The 18,300-nt window shown below is 52.4% G+C and overlaps 1 protein-coding gene across 2 annotated transcripts; it reads right to left on the bottom strand.

The window, feature by feature from the left end:
- Nucleotides 1–935: 935 nt before the first annotated feature.
- On the bottom strand, nt 936–11,539 carry LOC123351798 (phospholipase A2 inhibitor and Ly6/PLAUR domain-containing protein-like). Of its 2 annotated transcripts, XM_044991439.1 has the most exons (7): nt 11,377–11,539; nt 10,839–10,909; nt 8,178–8,280; nt 5,854–5,970; nt 5,001–5,165; nt 3,272–3,415; nt 936–1,706 (listed from the first exon to the last, which is right to left on the bottom strand). In XM_044991439.1, the coding sequence occupies exons 2-7, from the start codon at nt 10,905–10,907 to the stop codon at nt 1,465–1,467; spliced, it is 840 nt and encodes a 279-aa protein (XP_044847374.1). In that variant the 5' UTR covers nt 10,908–10,909; nt 11,377–11,539; the 3' UTR covers nt 936–1,464. The 2 variants fall into 2 exon arrangements, with proteins under 2 accessions (XP_044847374.1, XP_044847375.1); XM_044991440.1 differs by lacking the exon at nt 10,839–10,909.
- Nucleotides 11,540–18,300: the final 6,761 nt, after the last annotated feature.

The following is an 18,300-nucleotide window of genomic DNA, read 5'->3' as shown; positions in this document are numbered from 1 at the left end:
CCATACAAACATGGAGACCCCCTGGGAGCCTCCGAAGACCTTGATTAGTCTTGTGGATGCTCCAGGTGGAAAATTTTCAAGCAGCTCTATTAGAAATTGTTCTTAAACGAAAGCTGAAATTTTCTCCTAATCCCGTGACTCCCGGAGCAGGGTCTCTAAGCAAGGCACCAAATATCAGTAGCTTTGGCAACACTGTCTTTGCAGTCGGCTCTTGGCTGTGGCTCTTTCTGTTGCTGTTATCTGCAGCTTGTTCTGTCCCAGAGCCCTGCTCGCTGCTCCTCCTGGCTTCCTGCCTCCTATGCACGGCAGCGGCAGCCCATCTCCTAGTGCCTGGGTTCCCCTCAGCCCACGGGGCTCAGCTCTGAGCAGCCAGGTGCCTTGGGTGGTCACCTCCATTTTCATGGCTCTTTCTGCTGTTTAGAGGAGCTTAATTGCTCCATACCCTGAGCCTGAAGGCAGGTGCTTGCCGCAGCCATCGGCTCTCATGAGGTCTGGGGTTGTCTGTGCACCCAAGAGTCACCCGTTGGCAGCCCTTAGCAACCTTCAGCATAACAACAGGTCAATAGTGACTAGGGGGAACTCCAGAGTATCATTAGGGCAGGCGAGGCGTCACCAGGTGGCGCTGTTACACTTTGCCTGGGCAGGACTTTTTCTGATTGTGCGAGCGAGTTTTGACTCACGGGGAGATGTGCTGGGGTTTGCTAGTTCGGGGGTGGGGGAATTGTGCAAGGTTTTTGTGTGGAGGGAGGTGTGCAAACAGCAGGTGCGTTTGCTGTGCCCTGCAGCCTCTGATCGGAGTCAGTTCTGGAGGCAGAGTTGCTCCCTGAAGCCCTGGTGTTTGGCAGAGACACATGGAAGCGGAGCAGACACGGTCAGCGCTGGTACACGCAAACTCACACGCACACACGGACGCTCTCGGGCGACTGAATCTCTGATTGTGCTTTATTCAGAGCAGTTTGAAACGCACAGGGGGACTCGGACCATTTCTGGAATCTCTGGGGAGCTGGGAGCCAGGACTCCTGGGTTTTAGCACCAGATGTGGAAGGGGAACTGAGTCTAGTGGTTAGAGCAGGGGGGCGGCTGGGAGCCAGGACTCCTGGGTTCTCTCCCAGCTCTGGGAGGGAAGTGGGGTCTAGTGGTTAGCATGAGGGAGGGGCTGGGCGTCAGGACTCCCTCGCAGGGATCTTTGAAAGGCTGGAGGAGAAGCTGTGAGGGGGTATTAATAATACACCGCACTTTGCTCCAAACCCTAGTGGAATTAGCGGAGAGTCTCCTTTCGGCTGCATCAGGCTTTATCTCAAGCCCTCCCGCCCCCATCCAGGGATCCCAAAGCCCTTTACAATGGCAGCTCACCATTGTTATCCCCCTTACAGAGGGGGGGAAACTGAGGCACAGTCAGGGGACGGGACAGGCCGAGCGCACCAGTTATACTGAGACACCAATGGCCCAGGGGGGTCCTGCCAGTCAGCAGAGGAATAGCCCCAGAAGGGCAGGGAGGAAAAGGGGAACCCGGGGGACGACGATGCTGCCCAGGGTGACGGGACCCCAGGCCAGAGTCCGGGTGGCGCTGCTGGTCTGCGCTCTGGGCGCTGGGCCGCACTGGACACTGGTGAGATTGTAGGTGAACACCCCCGATTCCAGCGTCTTGATTTCACAGGCCGTCCACGTAGCACAACCCCGGGCTGCAAACGGGATCGTGACATCACCTGTGCCGGGAAACCAGAGCAGATCAGACGCGGCACGGCCTAACCCCCTTCTGTGACGCCATGATCGGGCCCCAGCTGGTTCTCCAGGTAAAATAAACCTCGGGGGGTTGGGGGAACCCCACTCTTCTTCCAGCGCGGTCCTCAAGACACACCCACGTTTCTTTGCAAGATGCCCTGGCCTGAATCATTATCACTGGCCTAGCAAAAGGAGGTCCTGCACGCCACATGACAGCATCTCTGCTATGGCAAAGGGGGCCATGCAGATCCCCGGCCTGGGGGTACCCTCCTATGGGAGGCACATGGAGTAAAGGGGTGCAATGTTCTCATCCTACAGAGATAATAAAGCAGCTGACACTCCGGGCAGATGTTTCACTAGTCGGACAAGTTTGCAGGCCATTTTTTTTCATGCAACATCTTTCCAAGGCAGCTGTGGCAAGCAGCAGGAGAAATTGGTCTCTGCATGAATCTCTGACTCCAAAAACATTCCCTGAGAGCCCTTGGAGTTTGAACAGAGATTAAGGGGACAGCCTGCATGCCGTTTGCACCCATCTCTGTTCCAGGACTGGCGGAGACAGTGTAAACAAGCAAGCTGCCCTAAGGAAATACTAGACTTTGCCCCACGGATTTCTCCTCCAGCGGGAAACTGACCTACAAGGCCCCAGAATTCTGCTGCTGCTCAGCAAAGGGTGGAAAATATTGTTACTCCCTATGACCAGAGCGGTTCACCAAAAAATTGACATCTTGAGGGTCATTCCCATAAGGAAGAAAAATTGGCACTGGAAACAGAGCTATCTTTGATGTAACCCTGCATAGCTGCAAACAATGTATTTGCCCATGGTACAAAGCCCCTTTCCAGCCAGTTTTCTGCCCAAAAGCTCTGTCTTAGCTTTTCTCAAGGCCGCATTCCCAGTCCTTGTTCTATCTCTGTCCTGAGCTATTCTGCCTCTGCTCCCTGGTCTTCTGCTTCTCTCCCATGGATCCACCCTCACCAGTCCTAGCTTTGGGAAACTTCACAACCCACATGGTGAAGGTTGGGCTCAGTCTTGCCATGTTTGAAATATTGAAAGGGACACCAAGTCTTGCTAGAATGTCCAGTGGGGGCTGGGAGCCAGGACTCCTGGGTTCTCTCGCCACCTTGGATAGGGGAATGGGGTCTAGTGGTTAGAGCAGAGGGGCTGGGAGCCAGGACTCTGGAGTTCTCTCTCCAGCTCTGGGAAGGGAGTGGGGTCTAGTGGTTAGAGCTGGGAGCCTGGACTCCTGGGTTCTTTCCCTGGCTCTGGGAAGGGAGTGGGGTCTAGTGGTTAGAGCTGGGAGCCAGGACTCCTGGGTTCTTTCCCTGGCTCTGGGAAGGGAGTGGGGTCTAGTGGTTGGAGCAGGGGAAACTGGGAGCCAGGGCACAGCCTGATCATGCAGCTCTTTGTTTTGAGCAAAGGCTTCTATTGCTTTGGCTGTTGCTAAGCAAAGGGATGTTTCCCAGCTCCCCGGCTCAGCCGGCGCGGACGAGCCCCAGGACACTCCCCGGCTCCCCAGGGGTTTAACCCACCCCAGAGCGAAGGAAGACGCACCTTGCACCAGCGTCCCGACGACGACAGCACATTGGTCGGCACCTCCCGTGCAGCGCAGGGTCCCGTCGCTCTCGCAGCTCTCGAAGCCTGGGGCGTAGCAGGCCGGGCACTGCAGCCCGTTGCGGACGCTGCTGATAGCCAGCCCTGAAAGGCAGCCGGGGAAAGAAGGTTTTGATCCAAGAAGAAACCGCGGCAGGAGAACGTAGGACAGGAAGGACCCTCCCAGGCCATCGCCCTGGCACATCGTCCCTCTCAGCCAGCTAGCTCGGTTATTTGGCCCCACTCCTCCAATAGGCAGCTGTCCCGCCACCCCTCCCCTCTGGCCGCTAGAAACATCCTGACTTCCAGCCTCGGTCGCTTCTTGGCCCGTGTGTTCCCACGCCCGCGTCTTCCACCAACTCCGATCGCTCTTCTCCCTCGGGGCTGCTTCCCTGCGTCACGTTCTGGGGCACACGCCGGACCGGTCAGGGCTTGCGCCCGCCTTGCTCCGCGCGCGATTGCTCCTTTCGAGAGACAAAACCCAGCAGTTTCCAGGGGCTTCAACCCACCTCGGTGGAAGGACCCATCTCTCTCCGTGTGCAGGCGCTCCGGCCCGCTGGTGCCTGTCCAGCGACGGAGGCTGAGATAGGTTCTTCAACCAAAGGGATTGAAGTCTCAGAAAGAAAAGGGTTGGTAAAAACTGGACCTTGACCAATGTGGTGGCTTGTTGAGTCTGAGCCACTCAAAAGCAGCTTTTTACCTCCATTTTTTGGTAACCCTTCGTAACTCCAGTCCTGCTCATTGTCTGCGCCGCCTAGGCCCTCTCGTTAAGAAATTGGTTTGACGTTTCACCTAAATCAGAGGTTTGCAACTTTTTTCCATTTGCGGGTCTCCAAAGAATTCCGAATGGAGGTGCGGACTCCTTTGGGAAGCTTAAACATCGTCTGCGGCCCCCCAGGCAACTGGGGACCACAGCTTGAAAACCGCCAAGGTAAGCCAACCCGGTGCCGTGTTTGAATGGAAGTGAGTGTTAACGGGGCAAGCTCTTTAAAGGAGCAAACCAACCTGCTGGTGCCTCTGACCAGCCCGGAAAAGGGCCGGACGTTGCAGCGCTGGGAAAATCTGGGCCTGGGGATGGGTGGGAAGGGTGTTGGGTGGAGGATACCAGGGACAGAGTGATGCACCCCAGCTGCCCAGCCCATAGACACTCAGGAGACTGCAGGCCTCCGAGCTGTGAACGCTGACATAGGGCATTTTAGGGCACCCGTGATTACAGGGCAGGCAGTGACCCCTCACTGGTCCGGTTTGCACCCCAGAAGATGCCCCCTGAGAGCAATGAGGTCTCCTCTCAGCCTGCATTATCCCAGGCTAAACAAACCCAGCTCTCCCAGTCCCCTCTCAGAAATCCGGCTCCCCATGTCTCCGATCAGCCCAGTAGCCCTGCTCTGCACCTGGCCCAGTTTGAATTCATTTGCCTTGAAGGTGGGGGACCACCGCTGGACACAGTGTGCAAGGAAAGGTCTTACCAGGACAAAGGCATGAAAACGTCCCTCTCTCCCCTGGACACGTCTCATCCACACTTGCTTCCCATGACAAATGACTTCCCCCCAAGACACCCGCTTGCCCCAGGGTCCTCGGAAATCCCCTGGCTTTTCCCCAAAGCCAGGAATAGCAGCTCCTTGGAGGTTTAGGGTTTGATCCAGTGGCTTCCCCACGCCCGCAAATCAGACCCGCCGCCGGAGGTACGTACTGGTGGGCACGAAATGGGCGTTGCAGTTGTTGATCTTGCAAATTTCCGACAGGATCTCCACCATCACTGTGTCCCCGAAGTAAAAAGCCAGGAAGCCCGTGAGGCTCTGGCGGGAGTCGGCGCAGGACTGGTACATGCCTAGATTCCCAATGCCAGGTGAAAAGGCTGCAGAGCGAGAAAGGGACGTCATGCACCAGAGTCACGGCCCCCGTTAAATATTGGTACAAGCAGATCCCTAGAGCAGACCCCAACCCCACCTTATAACCATCGCCAGCCACCTCTGTAGGACTGCAGGGCTGGAAGCAGTGGGGGATTCATCCCATAGTGTCCTCCCTGCTACTCTCAATTCCGGGGCCCAGACTGGCGTTGGCCCCCCAAAACGATGGGGGGGTGGCATCATCCCACCGGGTGGGGCTGCCGTCCCTGGACCATCACGCTGAGTGGAGCGGGCACTTCCCTTTGGCTGTCATATTATCCCTTGGAACAAGAAACAGTCCCCACGCCTGGGGGCCCCCTCGCTACTGGGGGGCTCCCTGCGAGCACCCAATGCTGCGCCTAGTTGGAAGAGACCTCGAGTGGGCACCCAGTCCAGCCCCTGGCACTAAGGGTGGACCAAGGCAAGCTAGACCAGCCCTTACTAGTGTTTGTCCAACCTAGTCGGAAAACCTCTGCTGACGGGGACCCTACTACAGCCCTTGGGAGCCGATTCCAGCTCTTCACCCCCGGAAGTAGCTGGTTGGCTGCCTTTGGCTGCATTCAGACACACGCCGGCTAGGGAGCCACATGGGAAAAGCATCCCAGAGCGGGGTTCCCGCCGCACCCCGCAGCTGCCACGAAAGCCGACGGGACTCACAGAGAGTGTTGTGTTCTTGAACCATGATGCAGGCGTCCTGGGGCGAGGAGCAGGTCTGGGGGAGGTTGTGGAGACAGCTTTGCCCAGATTTGCAATAGAAACAGGTCAGAGGCATCCCTGAAAAGAGAGACAGGGCGGGGGTGAGGGGAGAGAGAAACTCATCTTTGTACCCACTACCAACGTCCAGCTTCCCAATTTCCAAATCCTTCCCAGGCCTGTCCAGGCTACAGCTGTTGACAGCACTGCTAACGGTGCCGCCAGAGCGTAGACGCTTCCCACACTGGAAGAAGGGGCTGTGATGAAGTGGGAACATTCTGCCATATTTTTATGAAGCTGATGCGTGCCTCGGTTTCCCCTGGACTTGGCATAGCTAGCCAGTGGCCCTGGGGAAAGAGCTGAGTGTGCAAAAGCTCTTGTAAGTGTGCAAGAGCCCTGCTCACCAACAGCCACCCTGGCTCAAGGGGGCGCTATTCCACCCCAGAGCTGAGGAATGCATCAAACCACTAAGGGGCTCAGATGTCTTCCACATTCGACCGATAATAACCCACAAACGTTACCCCGCTGGGTCCCGACGGTGGCGGGAAATTTCCCATCCCGGCCATTCATGGATGGAAAATGGACCTTCGCACAGGGCTGAATATTCTGATTGCCTGGGGGCCCAGCTGCCCCAGAACCCCAGGCGAGGGGCAGACAGGAAAGCAGAGGACGCAGCAGTTCTGACAAAACAGGGGTGCGTCAACAGAGCTTTCACCATCATCTGCAGCCGTTTGCTTCGGGCCCATTTCCCCGTGAGTTCTCCGTGCACCGGTCTCTCCACAGAGCCTCCGAGCGGTGCCCGCACACGGCACCATCTTGCCCAAGGAGCTGTGGGTCAGACCCAGCTCTGGCGCTGTCTCTAGGGCTTGCAGCTGAGTGACCCCTTCTGCCGTGGGTCACCTCTCACCCCCTGGCCCTCCTGGAGTGCGCGGGGTCCGACTCATATAGCCTTCAGGCTCCGCCCACTGCCCGCAGCCTGGGCAGCGATTGGTGGTTGATCAGACCCAGCTGGGCCACACCTCCTGCTGATTGGCTGGGCCAGTTCCCCACCCACAGCCCATTGGGTAGCTGGGGCGGGGGGGGTTCTTTTTCCCCACCCACGTAGCTGTGCATTCACCAGAACCCACCTGCGGCTGAAACACTGAATGGCCAGTAACTGAATTGATCTGGGAGGCCAAAAATCATCATATTTGAAGCCTGAAATGGCACCCGGAGCATCATGGGAGATGAAATTCAGTTGCCTCCTGCTCCCATTTTCCTCCCTGGGCTACCTTAATCATGATGCACCTGGCTCCCAACCCCCCTGCTGTAACCACTGGACTCCACTCCCCTCTGAGACCTGAGAATAGAACCCAGGAGTCCTGGCTCCCAGCCTCTCTAATCTGCCTCTCTTACCACTAGACCCCACTCCTATCTGAGAGCCAGCGACAGAGCCCAGCCCCACCCTGCTCTAGCCACTAGACCCACCTCCCCTCCGAGAAGGAGCACAAGGTATCTGAACTACAGCTCCCATGAGGCACCGCGGCAGCATTTCAGGATTGAAATTTTGCATGTTTTGATTTTCAATGGACAGCTTGAAATTTTTGTTGGGGGGGACCCCCTGCCCCCGGCCATTTTCCAACCGAGGTTATCCCCAAACGACCTGGGGTGGCATGGGGAGGAGGTGAGCAGCCCTCTGTGGGGAAAGAAGTAGTTCGGGACTATTTAGAAAAGCTGGACGAGCCCAAGTCCATGGGGCCGGATGCGCTGCATCCGAGGGTGCTAAAGGAGTTGGCGGATGTGATTGCAGAGCCATTGGCCATTATCTTTGGAAACTCATGGCGATCGGGGGAGGTCCCGGATGACTGGAAAAAGACTAGTGTAGAGCCCATCTTTAAAAAAGGGAAGAAGGAGGATCCGGGGAACTACAGGCCAGTCAGCCTCACCTCAGTCCCTGGAAAAGTCATGGAGCAGGTCCTCAAGGAATCCATTTTGAAGCACTTGAAGGAGAGGAAGGTGATCAGGAACAGTTAGCATGGATTCCCCAAGGGCAAGTCATGCCTGACTAACCTAATTGTCTTCTATGAGGAGATAACTGGCTCTGTGGATGAGGGGAAAGCAGTGGACGTGTTATTCCCTGACTTTAGCAAAGCTTTTGATACAGTCTCCCACAGTATTCTTGCCAGCAAGTTACAGAAGTCTGGGCTGGATGAATGGACTATAAGGTGGCTAGAAAGCTGGCTAGATCATCGGGCTCAACGGGTAGTGATCAACAGCTCCGTATCTGGCCCCGACCGCCAGCGACTCACCCATTTTGTCCTGAGCTGCCGCGGTCGCTTGGAGAGCGCTGAGGACGCAGAGGGTGACGAGCGCTTTCATCATGACGGAGCAGAGCACAAGGTCATGTGAGGCCTGTAGGACAGCAAGCACTGACAGGTCAGGTGGTTAGCAGGCAGGGACCAGGTCTGGGAGCCAGGACTCCTGGGTTCTCTCCCCATCTCAGCCACAGACCTGGTGCGTGAGCTAGCACAGGCCTGTTCTGTAGGCCTCAGGGGTCTGAGCACAAGAGCTAGAATGGGGACAGGACTAGAAGAAAACGAAATGGGTTAAGACCAGTGGAAAACACACCAGGATGGCCAGACAGCGTCAGAGCAAAGATTCCTCCAGCCCAGAGTCCTGTGTCTGACAGTGGCCAACGCCAGGCGCCCCAGAGGGAATGAACAGAACAGGGCGATTAGCGAGTGATCCATCCCGTCAGCCACTCCCAGCTTCTGGCAAACAGAGGCTCATGGGCATCGGGAGCAGCGGGTTGGTCCCTGACCATGCTGGCTAATTCGTTCTTGTATTAAGGCTCCAAAACTGATATAGGAAAGTAAATGCAAAGTGATGCACATCGGAAAACAGAATCCCAGCTACACAGACAAAATGACAGGGTGTAAATTAGCTGTTACCCCTCAAGAGCGAGATCTGGGAGTCACTGTGGCTAGTTCTCTGAAAACATCCACTCCATGTGCAGCATCAGTTAAAACAGCGAACAGAAGGTTGGGAATCATTAGGAAAGGGATCGATAACAAGACAGAAAAGATCATATTGTCTCTATAAACCCATGGTACACCCACACCTTGAATACTGCGTGCGGATCTGTTCACGCCATCTCCAAAAAAAATAAATAAAAATATTGGAATTGGAAAAGGTGCAGAGAAGGGCAACAAACACAAGGAGGCAGAGGGAACGGCTGCTTCCGTATGAGGAGAGATTAAAACGACTGGGACTGTTCAGCTTGGAAAAGAGACGACTGAGGGGGAATATGGGCAAGGTCTATACAATGTTGCTGGGTGTGGAGACAGTGAATAAGGAAGTGTTATTCACTCCTTCTCATAGGACACCCAATGACATTACTAGGCAGCAGGCTTAAACCCAAGAAAAGGAAATATTTTTGCACACAACCCAAAGTCACCCTGCAGAACTTGTTGCCAGGGGATGTTGTGAAGGCCAAGACTGTAACAGGGTTCAAAATGAACTAGATACGTTCCTGGAGGTAAGTTCTATTAGCCAGGAGGGGCAGGAGGGCAACCCCATGCTCTGAATGTGACAATGTCCCTCGTCTGTTTGCCAGCAGCTGGGAATGGGCGACAGGGGGTGGATCGCTTGATGATTCCCTGCTCTGTTCATTCCCTCTGGGGCACCTGGCACTGGCCACTGTCGGAAGACAGGACACTGGTCTAGATGGACCTTTGGTCTGACCCAGTCTGGCCGTTCTTATGACCCCTCAAGACTTTGGGTTGGGAATATTCTGCTGTATTATCTCCCGATTGTTCTAAATTTACACATAAATGTAAAACCCGGCTTTAGGGGGTTGCAGAGAGATTTTTCTTTCTTTGTACAGGAATTAGGCACAGTGCTCCTGTCAGCTAATTTCTAAGTTATTATCTGCCAAAAATCTGGAGTTGTCAAGTGCCTGAGTCACTCCTGGAATGAGGGTCAAAGTCGCGCGCCCCCCAATCTGAGATGGCGTCCCTGCGCCCTGGCAGGGAGTTCCCCAGGCTAGCTGTGCACTGGCTGAGGCGGTGCTTCCTTGGGTTTGATTTAAACCTACTGCCGAGCAATTTCATCGGGTGACACCTGGTTCTTGGGTTATGTGAAGGGGTAAATAACACGTCCTTATCTACTTTCTCTGCACCCGTCATGATTTTATACAGCTCTATCATATCCCCCCTTAGTCATCTCTTTGCCGAGCTGAACAGTCCCAGTTTTATTAATCGCTCCTCACACGGAAGCCGTTCCAAACCCTGAATCATTTCTGTTGCTCTTCTCTGCACCTTTCACAATTCTAATGTCTCATTTTTGAGATGGGGTGACAGCCTCTGCACACGGTATTCAAGGAGTGGGCATCCCATGAATTTATAGAGAGGCAACACGATGTCGTCTGTCTTATTGTCTATCCCTTTCTTAATGAAGCCCAACATGGTTAGCTCTTTGACTGCCGCTGCGTCTGATGAGGCGGGTTCTAGCCCACAAAAGCTTATGCCCAAATAAATGTGTTAGTCTCTAAGGTGCCACAAGGACTCCTTGTTGTTTTTGCTGAGACAGACTAACACGGCGACCCCTCTGAACGCTGCACATTGAGTGGATGATTTCAGAGAACGATCCGCAATGACCCCAAGATCTTGCTGGAGGGGTAACAGCTAATTTAGACCCCGTCATTGTATAGGTAGAGTTGGGATGATGTTTTCCAATGTGCATCACTTTGCATTGATCAGCCTGGAACTTCCTCTGCCATTTTGTTGCCCAGTTGGGTGAGATCCCTCTGTAACTCTTCGCAGGCAGTTTGGGGCTTCCATCTCTTCAGTAATTTTGTATCATCTGGAAATTTGGTCACCTTATGGGTCTCCCCATTTTTCAAGGTCATTTATGACTAAGTTGAACAGCACCAGTCCCAGTGCAGATCCCTGGGGGGCCCTGCTACTTACCTCTGGCACCAAGGTCCCCGATCGCTGCGTTAAGACGAATACAGCAGGGATTGTGGTTCTGTTTCGCATGGCTAAGAAAGGAGAAGTGGGTTTTTTGTTAATGCTGGAACTCTGAACACCCACTTTCTAGTCCCGGCTCAGCCCCAGGCACCCATCTGAGTCATTTCATTGCTCCGTGCCTCAGTTTCCCCCATCTGTTAAGGGGAGACTGATCCTTCCTGGGTCTATCTAGAGTGCAAGCATTTTGAAGGCAGGGACTGTCTGTCGTGAGCTGCATACACAACAGCTGATCTTGGTCAGAGTCTGCACAACACCTGGCACAATGGGGCCCTGATCTCGGCCGGACTCTGTGCAGCACCTGGCATAACGGAGATCCCGATCTTCATCAGGGTCTGTGCAGAGCCTGATCTTCTACTGCGAGATCTTTGGGGAAGATCGCACCTTTTCAGTGTGTGCGTACAGCACCTGACACTCCCGGATGCAGATCGCTACTGGGAGCCGCCGGCTGCTACCACAGAATTAAGAATAATAAACGTACCTTTGGTTATCGTGGGCTCCAGTGCATTTCCCTCTCTGAAGCTGCAGTCGCCAGCTGTGCCCACAGCCCCAACCCTTCCTTCCTTTATAGCAGAACCAAAGGCCAGTTCAGGAAGTGGCACAAGAAAGAACACGCAGCAGCGAAACTTCAGGATCCTGGTTCCCACTCGGTGCTGGCAGCGTAACGAAGAGAATCAAAATAGTGACTGAATTGGGTGGGGGAGCAGCTGATGCCTGAGCAGCCCCACAGGAGCCATGGGGCTGGGTGGTTCTGAAAACTGACAATGTTCCCAGCCTAATGCCTAGGGGAGAAGCTGAAGATGGGATATAACTCGATTTTAGTTTGGTTTTTGACACAGCCCTGAATGACATTCCCATAAGCAAACTAGGGAGACTCAAGCGCAATGAAATCACTGCTAAGGGGTGCACAGCTGGTTGAAAGACCATCCTCAAAGAGTAGCTATTAATGGTCCGCCTGGGAGGGCGTCTATTGGGGTCCCGAGGTCAGTCCTGGGCCTGGTACTCTACAATATTTGGGTTAATGACTTGGATAATGGAATGGGGAGCACGGCTCTGAGATCTGCCACTGACCCCACCCCGGGAGGGGTTGCAAGCACTTTGGAGGGCAAGATTAGAGTTCAAAACGGTCTGGACAAGTTGGAGAATTTGCTCCAAAATCAACAAGAGGAAAATCAGAGCAAAATACGTCACTTAGGAAGGGAGGACCCAACACACAGCTGCAAACTGGGGAATCGCTGTAGGGCTGGGAAGGATCTGGGGGTTGATGAGGATCACAAATGGACCCTGAGTCACCAAGTGATGCAGTTGAGACAAGGGCCAGTTTCTTGCTGTAGGAAAGATGGGAACAAACTGGAGCGAGCCCAGAGGAAAGGGTGGCACCGGGACCCCCATCACGCTGGGTGCTGCACAGACCCCGACTGACTAAGGGGCCCCCCTTGTGCCAGGCAGGAGAGACACCCCGACCAAGGTCAAAGCGCTTGTTGTGCCAAGACTGGGCACGTGGATGGCGTCACACCTCAGGCCTGTAACAAAAGCCAGAGTGGACGGTAACCGGGCCCAGACGCAGACGGGGAGGGGCTTTAATAAGCGTTTTTTTCCCTGACAGAGACGCGCACATTGGAACACAGAAAGAAAATTGAGAGCAAGATCTCTTGAGTTTGTCACGGGGCAGGAAGCTGGGTCTGTTCTTGTCCTGTGACTCGGCTGGAAAGCCCGTCTCGCTCAGGTGTGATCTCCGCAATCACTTAGTGCACCAGTCGTCACAAGGACCCTGATACCGCACCCTAAAAGTTTCCTTGTGCACGTTGAGCTCCTCCCATTGCAAAGCAGCTCTTCGTGTCCACACAGACAAGTGCTGAGCTTGGAGCAAAGTGTATTTCAGAGGAGAGGAAGCGTCCGCGTCAGCTGTTAGCTGTTAGGAAATCAGTTTCTCTGCTGCTTTGTTCTACTTGCTAATAAACCAACTTGTTTTAAGAAGGCTCATCATCAGGGCGGTCCTTAGGATTTGTGGGGCCCTGTGCAGGGTTATTAAACTGGTGCCCCTATGCCTGACGGCAGCCCGGGCTCACATGGGTATGTTAAAGAAAGGGGGTCTTTTGAAGGATTTATTTTAAAACTGTATGTCTGAAGATCCAAGCGTTTAAGGCTAAAGACGAATACTCAGATTATGCATCTAAAAATCTATGCAAGGATTTTTTAGAGATGTGATTTTATAATCTTCAGCAACACACCAATTAAATATTTTTAAAGCAAATTTTAAACTAAGGTCTTGTAGGCTAACGTGTTCTGAGTAAATATGACGGTGATGCACAACCGTTTTTGTCAGTAAATTCAGAAACTGACAGTCTATGCCTGGGGTTTGGCAAATGCCTGTGAAATGGCTTCATTACCCCTTGAATGGCTCTTTAGCAGTTTCAATGTTGTGCTAATCGGTCTGGCAGGCTGGACTTTTCCCTTTTAAGTTACTAGATCCCCTCTAAGTTACTAGATCCAGCTGTGGTGGGAGCCTGCAGGAAGGGTCAGAACAGGGATAGAAAGAGGTGGGGGGGTGGACACTTAGACCCAGGGGTGCCCCAAATTGCCTCTTTATGGGGAATTTGGACATTTTTTTTCTTTCCAAACCAGAACAAAAATCATTAATGTCAACATTCCCTGCTAGATGGGCACAGGGGGAAAACATTTGTTGTGGGTCGAGCAGAGACTCTTGTTTGGATTTTGACATCTTAAAATATTTTTTAAACAATTTCATAACAAAATTAATCGAGACCGTTCACAGTGAAATGGAAAATCAAGATGTTCCCTCCCAAAGTCGAAGCTGCGACCGCATTGAAATGCTTGTGTTTGTTTTCTGTCTTTTGGCACTGAAGTGAAATTTCATCAGAGTCGAAAAAGTGCCATGGGAAATGTCAGTGCTGCTGAAATGGTGCTTTCCAGCGCAAAAACTTTCCCACCATCTCCAAAGAGCTGCCACTTAGACCCGGCTAGGAATAAGTGGTCAGTACAGATGGGTGCTGTACCCACACTTGGGCTAAGAGTAGGAGAATGGCAAGATTCCAATGTGAGATAGGTAAAGGCATGAGACCAGAAACCAGGGAGAAGACCCAGGATCCCACTACTGACACCAACCTAAGTGGGAAGTGGTTCGCACTCTGAGGGCGATATTAATGACTGCACACTGGATCTAGGTGAGGTATTATACACAGACCAGAAGAGGATCATTTCATACAGAGCTATAGTGGCTTCAGTGAGCAGTGCATTTGCCCATGAAATATACCCACTCTCTAGTTCTCCTCCTAGCACATCTGTTTTTTACACCCACTGAGTCAGACAGAAAGCAGGAAGTAGCAGGATGTGGTTTACTGAAAATTCCAGGCACGTAACAGTGCTACTAAGGAACATTACAGCAATGCCAGCAGACTAGAAGCCCATGGGGTGGATACCTGCCATCCCCTGCAGTCTCAAGAGATTAACTGCACAGCTGTTCTGTTCTGAAACACCAAATCTCTCCCTAGCCCCTGAAGCCCAGACTGCTCACTTACAGAATCAGCCTGGAGACATCCCTCTCCCAACACCATGGTCTTCCCAACAAGCTGGCCAAGCATGGCTACTTGGTTACCAGGCTGTTCCAATTTCTTAACAGCGCTTACTCCATCTGAGCCCTTCCCAAAACTACCCACACTGGATCTCTCAAAGGGAAAGTCAGTGGATCCATTCACAACAGAAAATTTCTGGCTGTTAGGAACTGAAACTTCCTTGATCAAATCACGTTCACACCCTTCAGCTACAGCAAACTGCTTGCACCGATCACTCTGAGGATTCCTTTCCCCAGGAGCTTCTCTGAGCAACAATTCACGCCCCACAGAAATTCTGCCCTTCCCCGCTTCACCTAGGGCTTGCTCTAAAGGAACATTTCCCTGAGCAACAACAGACTCTGACTGGGTCTCACTTACATCCAGGATCACCTTTGGCCCATCAAGCGGCTTCCTACACAATCCCCTTCCAGGCAAACCCATAGACTCACTAGATAGAAGGTGAGAGGGGCTCTCCTTCCCTCTGCAACTTTCCTCACAGTCGCTGGCAACATGCAAGTTGTCGGGCTCAACACACACACGTTTTTGAATCATTTCCTCCTTGTTGCAAGTTTCCACACGGTCAGTAACACAATCAAATCACGTTTCTGCTCTCCTGGTGCCCTGGCTAGGGTATCACCCCGATCATACAGAGCCGCTACACCTTTTCCCAGCCACACGTTAGCAACAGGGAAAATACAAGCACCAGAATTGTCTGGTCTCTGGGATTTTGCTAAGACACTCACTGGATGCAGCCTAGTCACGGGGCCATCCTCCAGAGCAGACACAAACTTAAGATCATTCCCTTCCTGGGCGTTAGCTGTATCCACAACCAACAGTGAGACAACTGCACTATCCTCAACCCTCCCAGGCTGAAAGGCCCCTTCTGTCTGCTCCACAGACAGAGAACTGGAGACACCTTCCCCTTTCCCAGACACACAGCTGGGGATCTCACTCCCCTTGTCCCAGCACACAGGGCTGTTCACAGACAACTGCTCGGAGACCGGGGTAGCTCCCTCCCTAGGCAAGTCAATACCCCCGACAGACACAGGCACATTCCCTTCACTGTCACAATTCTCCACACAGGACACAGGTAAGGGATAGGGACACTCATCTTCCACTATCCCGGCCTTCCCAAGCTGCTGACTAGACAAAGCCATCAGCTCCCAAGGCTGCCTAGGCTCCTCCAAACTTTCCCTACCAGGCACATGGCCACTCCCCACAGAGAAACTGCTGCTCTTCTCAGCACACTGAGCTGCTTCCAGCAAATCACAGTCACCCTTTCCAGGTTCCCTTTTACAAACTGTACCAGCCACCGATCCATCACCCATCCAGAATCTCCCCTTCCCTTCCTCAGCTAGGGCTTCCGCCTGGCCACCCACTTGAATCTGCTCCTGGGAAACATTTTCCTGACCAATGAGATCTTTCTGCTCTTGATCTAATTCCAGATTCACTTCTGAGACATTGGACAGACATTCAGACACTTCATTCCCAGACAAACAGCTCTTCTCCTCAGACAAACCCTCCCCAGGCAAATCATTGCCCATAACAGACACAGATTTAAGATCATTCCTGTCCTGTGACTGGCTACCTGGACTGAACAAAGCTTTAACATCTTCCCCAAGCAAAAGATCCACAGGCAATAACTTCCTTACACCTAGGGTGACCAGATGGCAAGCGGAAATATCGGGACTGCCACGGAGAGGGGTGGGGAGGGGTGCATTTTTAGATTTTTTTTTACACTCACCCTTCTGGGTCTTCGGCAGCAATTTGGTGGAGAGTCCTTCTGTCGCTGACGTTCTTGGGAGGTATTTCGGCGGTGGGTAATAAACCTTGCCACCAAAGAGAGAAGCTGCTGCCAAAATGCTGCCGAATACCATCGGCGACTGAAGGACTCTCCGCCAAAGACCCGGACGGGTGATTGTAAAAAAAAAAAGGGCTCGAAACAAAATATCGGGACAAATGGCGTCCCGGCCGTACTTCAGTTGGGATGTGACCCAAACTCCTCAAAATCGGGACAGTCCTGATTTTATCGGAACGTCTGGCCACCCTACTTACCCCAGCTATAACCCCATGCTTAGTCCCGTTCCACTCAGGGTGGGTTCTGGCCAAAGGCACAGGTACAGTAAACTCACCGAGGACTACAACATCCCCACTCCGATTTGGGGAGTAATCTTCCTCTTTGACAAGACCTGCTGTAACAAGAGTGATGTTGGCAGCTACCATTTGCCCCAAGCAGCTTTCACCATTGACATTTACACTCTCTATGAATTTTCCATAACCACCCCCATACAGAGCACTGGCACAATTTATGGGGTCACCTTCTGCTGAACTCACAGTAACAGCATTGACATAAAAGGTGGCCGTGTTGGGGCACATTTGGTTACACCCAGACAACAGCCCAGTTATACAACCTACCAACATTGTTACAAACTGGACGTTCAAGAGGATACAGTTTCTGCTGTTCTCCCCTTGCTTTTTGGACATGGTGCTGAAGTCTGGCCGTCTCCTGTTGCATCCGGTGAACCCTCTCCTCAGCAGCCAGTGTTAGGGGGCTTGTTCCTTCACCCTCCCATTCCCTGGTCCTTCTGGCGTGAACAGGGAGCAGCAATACCCGGAGTCTGAAGGTGCAAACAATTCAATGTTTATTGGGGTGAGCTTCCAGCAAGCATGATTCCAGTTCCCTTCCTCGGTGTCCCCTTCCCAGCTCTGATGCCACAGAGCCTTGCCTGTGTCCCTGTTCCCATTCCCCCCCTTAGCAAAACATGATTCCAATTCTCCCCATCCCCTTACTTCCTGACTGACTGCAGCCTATATAGTAAAACTGGAGTTCTGCTCAGCTAGACCTTAACCAATCATTTTACTGAAATGTAACTAACCAATCCTAACATACTGTAACATGGTTATTTAACCAATTATATCCCACCACCTTCATTGGTTTACACCCAACAAAATTAATTATACAGCAGACAGACACAATCACAGAACCAGACAGAGATTATACAGACAGACAATAGGGAAGTGGAGACCACAGTGATAGAACGATACAGAAATGGGGATTTCACACCCCAGCTATTGATAAGTGAGTTCTTGCCAGACAGGATGCCATCAAACTAAGTTTTCAGTAAATCTTCCAGGCTCTTCCATTCTCTGGAGGTGATAGATCGGATCACCAAAGGCCTTATCTTAAGAAAAGGCCTTAGACTATCCTAGCGAGAGAAAGCCGATAAACACGCAGACTGATTTTGATTCTTCTTTTGTACGTCTATAACTAGCTAAGTGATAAGAATACTTGGGTTTGTTTAGTTTAGAAAAGAGAAGACTGAGAGGGGACATGATAGCAGTTTTCAGGTATCTAAAAGGGTGTCATCAGGAGGAGGGAGAAAACTTGTTCACCTTCCCCTCTAAGGATAGAACAAGCAGCAATGGGCTTAAACTGCAGCAAGGGAGGTTTAGGTTGGACATTAGGAAAAGTTCCTAACTGTCAGGGTGGTTAAACACTGGAATAAATTGCCTAGGGAGGTTGTGGAATCTCCATCTCTGGAGATATTTAAGAGTAGGTTAGATAAATGTCTATCCAGGATGGTCTAGACAGTATTTGGTCCTGCCATGAGGGCAGGGGACTGGACTCGATGACCTCTCGAGGTCCCTTCCAGTCCTAGAGTCTATGAATCTATGAATACACCTACATTCTAACAGGACAGGCCTTTGCAGACAGGCCAGAACATCAATCTCCTAACAGCCAGCCGCTCAATACGCTCCCTGCCACCCGTTTCCTCTCTTATAGCAGCTTCTTTTTCTAACTCAGAATTTCTTTCTTTGGCTTCTTTTTCTAA

Source organism: Mauremys mutica, chromosome 17 (assembly GCF_020497125.1).
Source record: "Mauremys mutica isolate MM-2020 ecotype Southern chromosome 17, ASM2049712v1, whole genome shotgun sequence".
Lineage (NCBI taxonomy): Eukaryota > Metazoa > Chordata > Testudines > Geoemydidae > Mauremys > Mauremys mutica.
The sequence above is the reverse complement of the archived record's forward strand: the minus strand, read 5'-3'. Positions and strand labels throughout refer to the sequence as shown.